The 15,227-nt window shown below is 39.4% G+C and overlaps 1 protein-coding gene across 3 annotated transcripts in view; it reads right to left on the bottom strand.

Annotated features, from left to right (window-relative positions):
• Window positions 1–21: 21 nt before the first annotated feature.
• Window positions 22–15,227, bottom strand: part of Txlng (taxilin gamma) — a 57,243-nt gene continuing 42,037 nt past the window's right edge. For 2 of the 3 annotated variants that reach the window (XM_052719739.1, XM_052719821.1), the window contains 6 exons: window positions 14,023–14,217; window positions 10,992–11,111; window positions 10,027–10,101; window positions 6,556–6,648; window positions 3,726–3,821; window positions 22–2,994 (listed from right to left, as the gene is read on the bottom strand). In XM_052719739.1, coding sequence (XP_052575699.1) covers window positions 2,656–2,994; window positions 3,726–3,821; window positions 6,556–6,648; window positions 10,027–10,101; window positions 10,992–11,111; window positions 14,023–14,217 — 918 coding nt within the window. In that variant the 3' untranslated portion in view covers window positions 22–2,655. Of the gene's footprint in view, window positions 2,995–3,725; window positions 3,822–6,555; window positions 6,649–9,140; window positions 9,382–10,026; window positions 10,102–10,991; window positions 11,112–14,022; window positions 14,218–15,227 lie in introns of those variants that run through there. The other variant, XM_052719896.1, reaches the window with a different exon arrangement.

Raw genomic sequence — 15,227 nt, 5'->3', positions numbered from 1 at the left:
GAATACACGGAAGCTGTTAAATTCATCATACATATTTACTTAATATGTATCTATACAGAATCGAGTAGATAAAATCAGATTCACGTTAGTGAAAAATCTCTACAAAATGTCTTTGAAAAGCAAAACAAGACTGCCTCTTAACAATTCATATCCTCATGAAAGACGTGGGCTGTAAAAATAAAGCAGTGTGTTTAGCACAAACTAGAAGATATCTGCATCATTTTTTCACAGTTATTTCCATCTACAGTCTGAAAGAGGTAGATTTTTCTGCAACACCTGAGAATTGAATTGTGATAACCAGGTGTGTAATAAAGGCAGTTGCATACATAACTAAAAAATACTGGTCTCAAGACCAGGAAATGTACTTCTACAAGTCTGAGGATGAAATGGCCTGATATTCAAGACCCAAGTTTTCGCTACATTTTTGGGGTCTACTGCCACTATAAATATACATCAAGATCGCATGGTAGTGCACCAAATGCAGTAAGTGAATTCAACATTTAAACCTTTTCTGAGCCAGCCTAGTAGCATTACAGTGTTCTATAATATGGTAGATACAGGGCGTGCTACAAAGCCACAACACTGGGCTGGTGAGGTGATCACTTTAGGGGAGGGTATCCTTCTCTGAGGTCCCATTTGTATTCACAGGGTAATGGGAGGAAAGATTCTGAATGCATCTCAGACAGAATCCCTATCCTCCAAACATCTAGCTAAAAATGCATGTAAGCCAAAAGCAGCAGGCCAGGACTGTTAATCACATTGCTTTATGAAGCCCTTGAAAATATGCAACAGGTCCAAGATTTACAGTCTTCCACACAGGACGAGCACCACAAAAAATGTGGCAAGCTACACACATGGCTTAATAAAATGTTAAGAGCTGTGTATCCAGCAGACTTATGAAATGTGATCATTAGTAATAATTTCCAAGTAGATTATATTTCTGATGTACCTTCATGGGAAATGATCCAGTATTTTCTAGTAGCTGAAGGTGGGAGAGTATTTATAAGAGGCTATTGGAAGGTATTGTTTTTGTTTCTGACACACTTGGACAGTAATAAGATTACAATCTACTTTAAAAATTTCTTTTCCTCCACTGTCTGACCCCTTGATTAACATGACCAATGGTGAAAGTTTAGAAAGATATAATACTCTACTCCAGGGACTTTTTTCTATCTTTTGAACAATTTTCAGTTCTTTGAACCCAGTTCAGACCATGAATGTGACAGGAGTTTACAAATAAAACTTGTAGCACAGAGAAATGGAGTTTATTTAGTCCAGTAAGCAATTTAGTCTGATAGTTTTGCTCAATAGAATGTGGTTTATAGAATTTCCATGCAAATTGTACCAAGACAATAAAGACCTTCTAGTAGTTTGCATGGCTGAGCCACATTCAACACTGAGAAAACAAAAAGAACTAAGACATGTTTTGAAATTCCCCAATTTAAAGTGTAGAAACGTTAATACTGGTTTGTTTTATCTTGTTTTAAGTGACAGCATCAAAGAAAGGAGAAATGGACCAGAAAGCATAAGTTAGAGGTCTTCTTGACTATGTAAACAATCTGCCAAGTCTTCCCAAGATAGAAAAAATGCTGTTTCCAGTGTTTTTACTTTGGAAATTAAATGTTTCAGTTAGTGCTGATCCGTAATTTAAATTCTCTTTCAGGAAACAAAATAACTAGCGTTCTTTGCTGATGGAACTTGTAAACCCAGGGCCTCTTATGATAGGCAAGTGCTTACCACTGAGCACATCCATAGCCCCTGGTGAGAGTCTTAGAGCAAATGAACAACCAATTTTCATATAGCCAAAATGTAGGGGGTGAAAAAAAGCTTTTGCCTAATACAAGCTCCATATGAATTTATTCTTGTTCTAAACTCACAAAGTACTGCAAGGAAGAGCAGTTTTCAAAGAATAATCAGCTTTTTCTGTGAAGTGGAGAATATGTACATAAACCACCACCATCCACTACAGTGATCATCAGGTAGTCCAGATTAATTTCACATGTGGTACATTGTATCCCAAAACCAGCACAGTATGACTTATTTTTAGTTGCAGAAACATTAAGCCCGTTCATCCAATTTTGTTCACAAGTAACATTTATATATGTTCCACCAGAACTTCAAGGTTGTCATCTCAATTTCTCAAGTAAATCAAGAAAAGCTAATTTGAATGAAAAATGCTAAGCTTGTTTCTGACCTGTCCCCCATCCCCCTTTATTTAAATAGGCTATTAAGCAAAGGTAATCATCTTGGTATTTTCCTTTGACTAACATTAATGGGCCAGGATGTTTTAATTTAAATTGTTTTCACATCAAGGAACTATCCTGAGAACATAGTTCCTCAAATGGCCCTGTCTTGAATGATACTTTAATTAGGAAAATTAGGTGCAAGGAGCAGAAAGGACAAAGCAATGAAGACATGCACGCCAACAAAGGGGGGAAAATGAGGCAGATGTGCAACATAGTTTAAGGAAATTTATAGATTAAAACTATTTCAAACTGCTAAGCAGCCTCCTGTACCACATAAGTCCAGTAGTTCTAAGAAAATACAGATATGGTAGAAAAAGTAAGAAAAATTTCACCACAAAACCAATAGTTACTACTAACAGAGGAATTTATACACAAAATATATCTCTCAATACAGTGATCACATTTCACCCTAGTCAACTGACTCAATGCCTTTCGCAGAACCTGAAGATGAGGGCTTTTGTGTGGCACTTCTTCTCTCACTCACTGACTTGGCTTTGGCCCTAGACTCCAAGTGCATTCCCAGGGCTCTTCTTGAAGCGTTCGTCTCCTTGAACGAATCCAGGGCAGCACAGGGCTGCATCGCAGGTGACACCAAGTCCCCATCTGTTGCTTTGATAGAGACCTGCTCTTTCAGGACTTCCACCTTCTCGTTGAGCTCATTTCTCTCTGTCTGAAGAGCCCTGCACAGCTTCTCTAACCGTTCCAGTTTTATTTGAAAGGCCTTGTACTCTTTATCACGGACAGTTTTCTGTTGTATTTTTTTTTCAAATGAAAAAACAAAACCAGTCGACAGTTCCATAACCTCATTAAATACAAATCAGGTATTGTTTGTAAACAAAAAAATAACTGAGCTGAACCAAATTGGAAACTATCTGTTATTGTCTATTATACATGTTTAGTTGAAACTAAACAAGTTAGTATACCTTGACTGCCTATGCATCTTAAGTATAGGAATGCTATTTAACATAATGTTTAAATTCCATTTCTTTAAAAATAGATAAAATCCCCTTAACTTGATAAAAATTTCATGTTAACTTTTAACTTAACGAAATTGAAGGTAGTTGTCAAAGACTTGTAAAACTAAGCATATTTAAAACAGTTTTTTGTTTTGTTTTTAGTGACACAGGGTTTCTCTGTCTAGTCCTGGCTGTCCTTGAACTCAGAGATCCGCCTGCCTCTCCCTCCCAAGTGCTGGGATTAAAGGCAGGTGCCATCACTGCCTGGCAGAATAAGATTCTTATACATGTGTGCTCCAATATTGTACAGTCCTCTCAAATTTGTGAAGATGTTATAGGAGGAATATTGATTCAAGTTTGAGAAAACATTGTATCAGAAGATGCTCGAATTAACTGGCAATAAAATGCTTGAACCTTCAGGACCCTTTATCACTATCCAGCTACCAGGAAAGGCATCAGTCTATTCAGTAACTATCATTCTATGCATAACTAATGACACATCCTATCTCAGGAAACATCTTACCTCTTCAGCCATCTGCAGAAGTGCTTTATTATTATTTTCCCATTTGGTGCGCCATATCATTGTCTCTTTTTCCAGTTTTTTAATTTTCTTTGTCATCTGTAAAAAAAAAAGTTAAATTTTCTTTATATATGTGAATATATAAAGACTGCATGTATGTATGTGTACAACATATGTGCCCGGTGCTCTCAGGAGGTGAAAAGGCATCAGATCCCCTGGAACTGGAGTTATGGATGGTTGTGAGCCACCAGGTGGATGCTGGGAATTGAACTCCAGTCCTCTGCAAGAACAAGTAAGCTTAACTGCTGAGCCATTTCTCCAGGCCCTAAATTCCATTTCTTATTCTACCCGCTGTCCTATCACAAAAGCTTTAATGTTGTTCCCCTCTCTGTCACTGCATTTGCCTCACTGAGCTGTCAGCTCTCTTGTCTTCAAAGACTAAAAATTGATACGCTACGATAAGCTCCAATCATTTGAAAACTAAAGTGGAATTTAATTAATACTTCTTGAGAAATTAAAGTTATGTTTTAGTTATCTTCACAACTCATACCTTGAATTTTGCTAAAGATGATAAAGTAGGCCCAAAAGAATCAAGGGAACACTTTCTGTGTTGTGTGTGTGTGGTGGGGGGGTGGTCCCACTATGTAGCCTTGGCTGGTTTGGAACTTGGTATGACCAGGCTGGCCTCAAATTCAGAAGTCTGTTTGCCTGTGCTTCTGGATTGTTAGGATTAAAGGCATGTAATATCATGCCTGGGCAAAGGAACAGTCTTAAACCACTGCTAATTTATCTATGCCTATCATTTGGTCACATTCTCAATATTCCTTTGTCCACTGAGTTCACACAAGCTATGATTTTCATGTCAGGACACTGAGCCAGGTGCTGTTAAGGGAACCAACAAAGCAGACCAGATGCCTTTTACTGGTGGCTAACACAACAAACGAGGACAAAGGTGGTGGAAGGAGCTCATGGAAGAACTGAGTTGAGTACTGACCCACAGTGATCTATATTTTTCCACCCCACAGGATCTTCCACAAGGATAGCAAATTTGGGGTATCCCTGTCTTGAACTCTGTTCCACTTCAACAGTGAGCATGTGCTGGAATTCAGCTAATACTTACTGTGCCTAACAGTTACCCCTCGATCGGATTATCAACTCAAAGGACTGGTAGGCAGAACAAATCTGCTGCTCATGGAATTCTCCAGATAACTAGGTCTAAAAATACTTCAAGGTGGTAATCTGAGCACTTTTTAGCTCATGGTAATTGAGCACATGTTTAATGAGCCAAACACTATCTGAAATTGGTGGGTCTTTTTTATTTTCTTTAAAGGGCCAGTAAGGTGTTTGCCACCAACCCTGATGGACCTGTTTGGTGTAAGGAGAGAACCTACTCACAGAAGTAGTAGTCCTCTGCCCTCCACACATGTGCCATTGCACATGTGCATACACACACAAAGTAAATGGGGAGCACAAAGTCAGAACTTGTCAATAATCACATTTTTAAAAGATTTATATTTTATTTATGTGTGTATCTATGTGCACATGGCTGTGGGTGCCCATGCAGATCAGAAGAGGGCATTGGATTTTCAGGAGCTAGAATTACAGGTATTTATGATCTTGACATGGGTACTGAAACTGAACTGAGCCCTCTGGAGGAGTGGCCGGCACTATTAACCACTGAGCCATCTTCCAGCTCCATAGTTATTTTTAGTTGAGTATATTCATGTGTCTGAGGGTATATATGCACATGAGCAAAATGCCCACAGACAGCAGAATAGGGCATCAGATCACTTGGAGTTACAGATGGTTGTGAGCCACCTAACATGGGTGCCTTGGGAACAGCAACCAGGGCTCCAATAAAATGGAGACATTGACTCAGCATGCATTTTTGTTTTTAAGATTTATTTATTTATTTATTATGTATACAACGTTCTGCCTGCGTGTATACCTGCAGGCCAGAAGAGGGCACCAGATCTCATTATTGATGGTTGTGAGCCACCATGTGGTTGCTGGGAATTGAACTCAGGACCTCTGGAAGAATAGCTAGCACTCTTAACCTCTGAACCATCTCTCCAGCCCAAGCATGCATTCTTGGCTACTATGTAAGATAGAATAATAATCATGGCTTACACTCTACATTATACTTTTCAACACCACTTGAAAAAAATTCACCACTATAGTTTGATGTGGAGTGTACCAGTAAGCCCCAGTTATCTGGGCTGGGAGGCTGAGGATTGAGGCAAGAGAACTGCTTTAATCCTAGAGTTTAAGAGCAGCCGGGGCATCATAGTGAAACTCCTAAAACATAACAAAAAATGGGGTGTGGTAGGGTAAGCTTGTAGAGTATCAGATATTCAAAGTCACATCAAATTACGCCAGTCTGATCAACAAAAGCTTTTTAATGTGGGCAAGAAAAGGAATTTTTTTTTTGAAAGGATTGGAAGTAAGCCTGTTAAGTGATTAAAAAGGCCTATTTCTAGTAAAGAAGTTAGTAGGGAATTGGTGTCTTTAATCCCAGTCTTTGGGAGGCAGAGGCAGGTGGATCTCTTGAGTTTGAGGCCATCCTGGTTTACAGAGCAAATTCCAGGATACACAAGGCAACTCTGTTGTGAAAAAAAAAAAGCAAACAACAAAAAAGAATTTGCTATAAATAAGGAAAAATCCTAAAAGTATAAAGATAGCTATTTGGGGGCACACTAAAGAATAAAGTGACTAAATACTGCCCTGTATTTGGAAAAATAGTATCATAACAATATAAACTCAACCCAAGTAGTAATAAAGAACTCGTAACATCCCTTTTACATTTCAGTCCACTGAAAAAATATACAAATACCTTTTCCATCTCCTGCCTGAAGGTTGTAAAAAGTTCATTGCTTTTTGCCATAGTAGTCTGGAATTCTTCAAACTTATCCATATAAAGAGAAAGCTACAGAACAAAATAGATAGGTCAGTTATTCTGAGTTCCAGGTAAACAATTCAAACTCTTTCTACATGATGGTATTTGTTATAAATTACAGAGGAGCAAACATCCAATCTCTGGATAGCAGACAAATGGCTAAAATTCTAACTCACAGATCTAATACTTGGGAAGCTTATTGCTGCTAACATAGATTTAAAGTGCAGAAACAGCCGGGCAGTGGTGGCGCACGCCTTTAATCCCAGCACTCGGGAGGCAGAGCCAGGCGGATCTCTGTGAGTTCGAGGCCAGCCTGGACTACCAAGTGAGTTCCAGGAAAGGCGCAAAGCTACACAGAGAAACCCTGTCTCGAAAAACCAAAAAAAAAAAAATAAATAAATAAAGTGCAGAAACATTAGCATTAATTCTAACCCCATTAATTAAAACTCAATGGGTGTGACAGTTAGAAACTTCACACACCTGCAAATGCTTTGAACTACCCCTCTCCACAATGAATATTAACCATTTTTCTGCAAAGTTCTTAGCTTTAGTATCAAGGATCAGGCATAAAGGTAGTTGGGGATAGTGAGATGATTTAGGAAAGAACAAAAACTAAAACACTCTTTTTAACTTGAAGGAATTTGTATTCAAGATGAATTAAAATTATATGTATAAACGATACATAAAAAATTTATATATAATACGTGTAATATATAAATTATAAAAAGCCAGTCATCTCATCATCTCAACCTTTATTCTCCTTTAGAAAAAACCCTCTACAGAAGAGAGGACATAGTATGAGAGTCAGAAGAAAGGAAAAGCTTTATGTTCAGGAGAGAACCCTTCAGAGATGGTTTGATATCATTACAAGGAAACAAGTCCAGAGGAAGAGAGTCTTTTCTGCTCCCGAAATTATGAAATATGCCTGAGATCACAAAATACACCTAAGTAGAGGGGCAGGCTGGAAAGACGACTAAGAGTGGTTGCTGTTCTTGGAGAGGATCTGGGCTTTGGTTCCCAGTACCTGAATGCATGGAGGCTCATAACTATCTGTAATTCCCTTTTGTGACTCTGCACCAGGCATGTACATATACATAGGCAAAGCATTCACGCACTTTTAATCTTACAAAGTAGAGAGGGCATTTGCTTAGCATGTGCAAGGCCCTAAGTTCAGTCCCCAGTAATGAACCAAATAAGGGAGGAGAGGAATGAGGAATACATACAGTTCACTAGACACCAAAAAACCATGTAATTAGTGATGAAAAGAATTATAGATAACATCATCTAACAAAATGTGGGAGGCTGAGATGGGATATGATGGAAGGTAGCCCACCCACAGTTCTAGGTGGATGTGCCATATGGGAAGTACTTGGAGCAGGTGCTGCTGTGGGGGAAGCAACAGCAGACAAAGTTCATCAGGCTAGAAGTGATCACTGGGAGACAGGCAAGAACCAGTACCTGCGGAAAAGTGTAGGAAAAGAACAGGAACTGCAATAGAATGCCAAGGATTGAGCAAAAGCCAGTGGAGTAGTTGTTCCTAACAATACATCTGAGGCTGACAGCCTGAAGTCAGGGACAACCATGGTGCTCAAGTTGAGGAAAAAACTTTCAGCACTTGGAATTAGACACTCCAGTAGTTTCAGTGAGGCCTGTTCTAACTGAAGATAGGGCATCCAAAGAAAGGCTGTCTGCCTCTTTTGACAGTTCAATGCTGGCCCACAGTAGTGCACAATACTTGGACTTGATGGCTAATGAGATACCACAGTAAAAAGCAGCAAATGAGATCAGCTCTTGGAAAGGATGGTAATGTTCAGATAATAGAAAAAGAAGTGACAGCAGGGGAAACAGTAAGATGGCACAGGTCAGATAGCTTATCAACATCTGCAGAACATGGACCACATCCACATAGATTCTCATGTCCATTCATTTGTACAACTGAATGCATAGGACTAACAAGTAATGGATTTGAATTTCCTGCCAGCCTTCTGGCATGACCATAACCTATGGTGAAAGTTCCAGAGACTTCTGATAGATACCTGTTAAAATTTGTACTCTTAAATTAGGCTAGTTTTGCCGGGTGGTGGAGGCACACACCTTTAATCCCAGCACTTGGGAGGCAGAGGCAGGTGGATCTCTGAATTTGAGGCCAGCCTGGTCTACAGAGAGAGTTCTAGGACAGAGCAGTTAACACAGAGAAACCCTGTCTCAAAAAAAGTTAGGATAGCTTTGTAAGAAGTTAATGTCACCAATACTGTAAAATGTCCTACCCTAGCCCCAAAAATAGTGTCCAGAAGAGGAGGTGCTTATAAAGATTCATGCCGAGCCGGGCGGTGGTGGAGCACGCCGCCTTTAATCCCAGCACTCGGGAGGCAGAGGCAGGCGGATTTCTGTGAGTTCGAGGCCAGCCTGGACTACAGAGTGAGTTCCAGGAAAGGCGTAAAGCTACACAGAGAAACCCTGTCTCAAAAAAAAAAAAAAAAACCCCCCCAAAAAAAAAAAAAAGATTCATGCCAGGCATAATGTCTTAGTCTATTTAGAGTTATTTTATTTTTTAAGATTTATTTATCCATTACGTATACAGTGGTCTGCCTGCATGTATGTCTGCAGGCCAGAAGAGGGCATCAGATCTCATTATAGATGGTTGTGAGCCACCATGTGGGTGCTGGGAATTGAACTCGGGTCCTCTGGAAGAACAGCCAGTGCTCTTAACCTCTGAGCGATCTCTCCAGCCCTAGAGTTATTTTAAAAAGCCTTGCAATAAACCTGAAAAAAATTTCAATAAACCTAGTTAGCTAAAAGGGAATATAAGTACAAACACCTAATTACACTTATTAAGACAGAAGTCTGTCTTGTACCTTCTCAAGTAAAGAGATGGATGGTACACACTACCCTTACTCCAAACATTGTAACAGAACACCTACAGAATCCAGAATGAAAAGGGGGGGGAAAGCTTTGGCTAAAAGCATTTCACAAAACTACCTACAAGTGGAACTATGGTTATAAGCAGTTTAAAAACAGCTTACGTGCTAAATTGGCACAAAACTACAAATAGGTTAAGGTGTGTGAAATTCTATAACATTCTTTAAATCTGGAAGCTTGTCAGTTTCCTTTAGTGGGAAATAACACAAATGAGAGCCATTAAAGATGGATAACTAATCATCCCACTTGGGCTGAGATTTGGGAGTGGGAGCCTACTAAGATAGGTCTTTTAGTACTAAAACCAGGGACACTCAAATTTGCATGGTCACCCTAAATGAAAAGAGACTTCAAAGAGATATGTGAGATTGCTTTCTTAACCTTGGTTAGCTCTTGCTGGGAAGAGGCAAAACCATGTTAGAAGAGATTCAAGATATGTATTAAATGAATCCTTTTTCTTACAAATTCTGCTATCCCCAACTATCAAGTTACCTGCTGTTTTAGTTGTACTTCTTGCTGTTTCATTTGTTCATATTTGTGCCTGGATTCTGTTGCTTCTTTTAGTAACTAGAAAACAGAAATATTCTTGCAAAAGTACTAATAGCAATCGCAAATATGAATATAATGTCAAATAATCATGGAGTTACACATCTTTTCCACTATTTTAGCAAGAATGACTACCCTGAAAATGGAATACCTTCTTTCCAACAGTTGCCATTTACATTCACCTTCCATCATTATGGTTTTTAGCAATACTTACAGAAGTAGAAAGACATTTTTTACTGTTTAAATAGGAAAAGGTACTGTGGAGGCCTAAAACAACTTACAATATTGAGGGTTTAAGGGTGGTATTTAGGTTGAAAATAATCACGTCTATATTAGCAGAAAACATAGCTAAGTACCTCAAACATGGCTGAGAAAGCTTCTCTACTCCCTGAGGAGCAAGATAAGACTGGGTAAAACAGTATGGAGAAAAGCAATGAAATTAGAGAACAGGTTTCTGAGCATTTAAAAAAAGAAAAAAACAAAACAACTAGTAGAGACCTGGCAGCGATGATGCTTCAGTTGATAGAGTGCTTGCCTAACTATTATGCACAAAGCCCTGGGGTTCAATCCTCAGCACTTTATAAATTGGGTGTGGTGGTGCAAGAGGAACTCAAGGTCATTCTCCAGCCAGGGTTACAATATGAGACCCCAAGTAACAAACTCACAAAATAAAGTTACACCAATTAAATAATTTCCCCAGTGTCAAGTTGTTCAAAAACAGAACCAGGGCATATGGTGGTGCATATCTTAATCCTAGCACTCAGGAGACAGAGGCAAGTGGATCTATGAACAGAAGCAGCCAAAAGCTTTCTAGAGCTAATAATTAACTATCATACCCCATGGGTGACATTCAATGTTTTAGTTAAAATACTGAAAATACCTTTTTTTTTTTCTTAAGGAACAGAACTTACAAACTCTCTCTCTCTCTGATGTTTTTCATCAGCTTCTTTTATCAGCTGTGTTGTTTGCTGAAGTTTGGCATCCACAAGTTGTTGTTGCAATTCCTTGTGCTTGAATACTTTATCAATGTGCTATGAAAAAAGAATTCATTCCATCACTTCATAAATAGAGGACCACAATGAGGAGGAAATACAAGATGTTACAACACTCTGCTTGCCCTGCTTTCCTATTAATAATACCACATAACTAACAACATTAGGTCTTTCTGTCCCTATACCTACAGCAGTGTTTGACACCACCTGCAAGAACACTGCCCTGTTGGAGCTAGGCACCACCACCACAAGCTTTGAAATTTTTGTTTTTGCTATGTATTGAGAAAGTCACACATCAAGACAAAGGAGATCAAACTAATAGATCCATATACACACACCACTTTTTTCTGCCCATTCCTTTTTTTTTTTCTACCCATTAAATTTTGCTAAATTCCTCAATTGAGGGCATGAGGAGTCAAAGCCAAACCAAGGTAAATGAACTAGGTAAATTTCTGTCCTACTGAATCTCCATGCCAGTATCTGATACAACCATACCCAGTTTGCTTATGAACCATATAAGGTGCTTGGTGCCTAATGTATTTCCAAAGAAAACTGGTAAGTGGCTAGCTACACACACCGAAGCCATCAAAACATGCCACCTTGTTAGTGCAGAATTAGGATTCTTCCAGTTGTTGTATCAATGTGACAGGGAGAATGCTAGTGGGTGATAAGGAAGCCGAGGTAGTAACATGGCAGATTATTTTTCATTTATGAATTTGAACAAATGATTCTCTAATTTGCTACATCTATGAAAAAACAGCCCATTAAACCATAAAACTAAAAGAATCATCTTAAGAAAATTAGGACCAGGCCTGACCTGGCCTGGAGGTGCATGCCTTTAATCCCAGTAGGAGGATTTTTGTGATTTTGAGGTCAGCCTAGTCTACATAGCAAGTTCCAAGACAAGCCAGGATTACAGAGAAAACCAAAAAGAAAAAATTAGGGCTTTAATAATTTAATAATGGCAAAACTTTATTTAATAAGCTCTTGAATAATAAAAACCAGGCCAAGGAAATCTATAGTTTGGAGATGAGACATAAACTAGTGAAGTAGACAGACTTTATTTGGACTTAAGTCAGACTTTTTAGTAACAGGAAAGTAGGAGTGGTTAAGAGCTCTTGCAGAGGACCCAAGTTTGTTTTCCAGTACCTATGATGGACAGCTCACAAATGCCTGTAATTCCAGCTCCAGTGAGTCCAATACCCTCTTCTGACCTCTTGGGGCATTCCCCACACACATAAAATTTAAAAAGATAAGCAGATGCTAACTTCACTTTTTAGATGTGAAGATGATAAGACCAAAAACTTTCTGAGTTATACACTAAATATGAATTTAAGACCACTGGTTGCTCTTCCAGAGAATCTGGGTTTGAATCCCACCCAGCACTCACATGGTAGCTTACAACCAACTATAACTCCAGTTTCAGAGGATCTGACACTCTCTTCTGGCCTTACATGCACAGACACATGTGCTAACGGAACATCCATACACATAAAATAATTTTTAATGAGTTCAAGCCATAGGAGCTAGGGACATGGCTCAGCAGTTAAATGCGAGTACTGCTCTGAGTTTGGTTACCAGCACCCACCTTGGGCAGCTCACAGTCACCTATAATTTCAGTTCCAAGGAATCCAATCCTCTTCTGGCCTCTATGGCCACTGCACTTGTGTACAAACCCCCATCCAAAGACAAAACATATATACGTAATTAAAAATATACTTTTGAAAACTCAAAAAATATTCAGGGCAGTAGACAGTGAGACACTGAAAAACAAAACAAAAAAGCAGAATACTTGTAATCTTAGCACTCAGAAAGCAAAGACTGCATCTGCCACAAGTTCCAGGCCAGCCAGGAATAAATTGAGTTTCAAGTCAGCCTGGGTCACAGAAAAAGACAATTATTTAAAACAACAAAAAACTCACAAAAGACAGAGGTCTGGGTATAATTAAGTGATAAAACATACTTAGCATACATAAGGTTCCTGGGATTGATCCCAGCAATAAAAGATAAATAAAAAATAGGGTTGGGGGCCAGGTGGTGGTAGCACACACCTTTAATCCCAGTACTTGGGAGGCAGAGCCAGCAGGATTTCTGTGAGTTCAAGGCCAGCCTGGTCTACAGAGCTAGATCCAGGACAGACACCAAAGCTACACAGAGAAACCCTGTCTCCAGAAAAAAAAATAGGGTTGGGGGTTGCTAGCTTAGTAGCAGAAAGTCCTCATAGTATGGCCAAGGCCCTGGATTTGACCACTAGCACTGCAAAAACCTAAGTAGAAAAGAAATTAGTTTTTTAAATGTAAAGCTGAGTTGGGAGGTTCAAACAGGAGGCCATGAATTGGAAGCCACCCAGGGCAACAAGCAAAACCCAATCTCAATGAAAAAAAAAAAAAAACAAAAAAACAAACCTAAACCTGAAACACAGATGTAATGAAATGGCTATAGATACTGTATAGATTATCATAAATGTCTTGAGATGCAGGGTATTCTGGGACCAAACATTTATTCATTAGTCCAGATAAGAAAATAATCTGTGAAAATTGCCATCTTCTAATATTACATGGAACTAGTTCTTGACAAGACTCCTGGAAATTATCTTACCTATTCATGCAGATGGACTCTCAATTAATCCTTCTGGTTATGGGGTGGTTTGATCCTTTCCCTAGTCAATAAACACACCTTTTGCTACACATGAACAACTCTAAAACACCCTGCAGCAATACTTTGTTTTGTTTTTCGAGACAGGAGTTCTCTGTGGAGCTTTGGAGCCTTTCCTGGAACTCACTTTGTAGACCAGGCTGGCCTCGAACTCACAGATATCCGCCTGCCTCTGCCTCCCGAGTGCTGGGATTAAAGGCGTGCGCCACCACCGCCCGGCTAGCAGTACTTTTAAGTAAACAGAGAAGTTACCACTAACAGTGAGAAGTTGTGAAAAGCAATAGAACGCTATTACCTCTTCCCTCAGTGCATACTGCTCAATGAGCTTCTTCAGCTTCTCTCCCAGTTCGATGTTCTCCTGGCGGAGTTTGGCATTATGTATGTCATGTTGTTCCAATTGGGCTTGGATTTCATTTAGAGTAATCTGGAAATGTGCTGTTGCTTCTTTACGTCGTTCTTCTTCCTCTCGTGCCTGCTGCATATTTTCCTCCTTATTACCCAAAAGAATTTCTGTTAATAGCAGACCCATGGACAAAATGCTCAAAGAAGCTGCTGTTGCCAGGCCTATGATCCTAGCTACTCGGGGCTGAGAAGGAGATACCAAGTTCAAAGCCTGCCTGGGCTTAAAGAGTGAGTTAAAGAACAGTTTGGGCAACTTAGTGAGACCCTGTCTCAAACAAAAACTACAGGGTAGGGGAAATGGTTCAGTTGGTAAAGTGCTTGCTGCCCAAGTCTAAGGAGCTGAGTTCAAATCTCCGGCACTCACATAAAAAGTAGAGCATGGCAGCCTGTGCCTGTAATCCCAGCTCTGGGGGAATTCTACATGCATATCCACACTACTACCCTGAACACACAAATGGACACACACACACAAAAAAAAAATAAAAAGGTTGAAGATGCAGTTGTCTAGCATGTGGAGAGGGGGAAAAAAGCTGTGACTGCCCTGAAACATTGTTTTTAAGGTACAGTTTATCCCCCTTACTTAGGCTCAGAAAGCTTATTTAAAAGCATACTTCTTAATCAGGGTGGTGGTGGCACACATCTTTAATCCCAGCACTTGGGAAGCAGAGGCAGGTAGATCTCTGAGTCCCAGGCCAGCCTGGTCTACGGAGCAAGTTCCAGGACAGCCAGAGCTGCTACAGAGAAACCTTGTCTTGAAATAACAAAAACAAACAAAAAACAACAACAAAAAACAACAACAAGCATGCCTCTTTTCTCTTTTCCCATATAGAGTGTTGAGATATACAAAGAGTCCTAGTTTTATCAATTGACTGTGTACTGGAACAGGCTTTTTGATAACTACACAAGGACTCAGCTTAGATCAGTCTGAGTAAACAACCCCTCCTTCAGTTTACTTTCTATCTAGGTCATACCTCCCACTCCTGAGAGGTCAAAAGACCAATAGCATCCTTACTTTAAAAAGCTTACCTTCAAGTGTATTTTATTAGTCGATTCAAAATTACTAGTTATAGGGGAAAAATACCTCCTATAGTTAAGTAG

This window comes from Peromyscus californicus, unplaced genomic scaffold (genome assembly GCF_007827085.1).
Source record: "Peromyscus californicus insignis strain IS unplaced genomic scaffold, ASM782708v3 Scaffold_10__1_contigs__length_136768540, whole genome shotgun sequence".
Classification (NCBI taxonomy): domain Eukaryota; kingdom Metazoa; phylum Chordata; class Mammalia; order Rodentia; family Cricetidae; genus Peromyscus; species Peromyscus californicus.
Note: the sequence above shows the minus strand (reverse complement) of the source record. Positions and strands in the feature narration are given on the sequence as shown.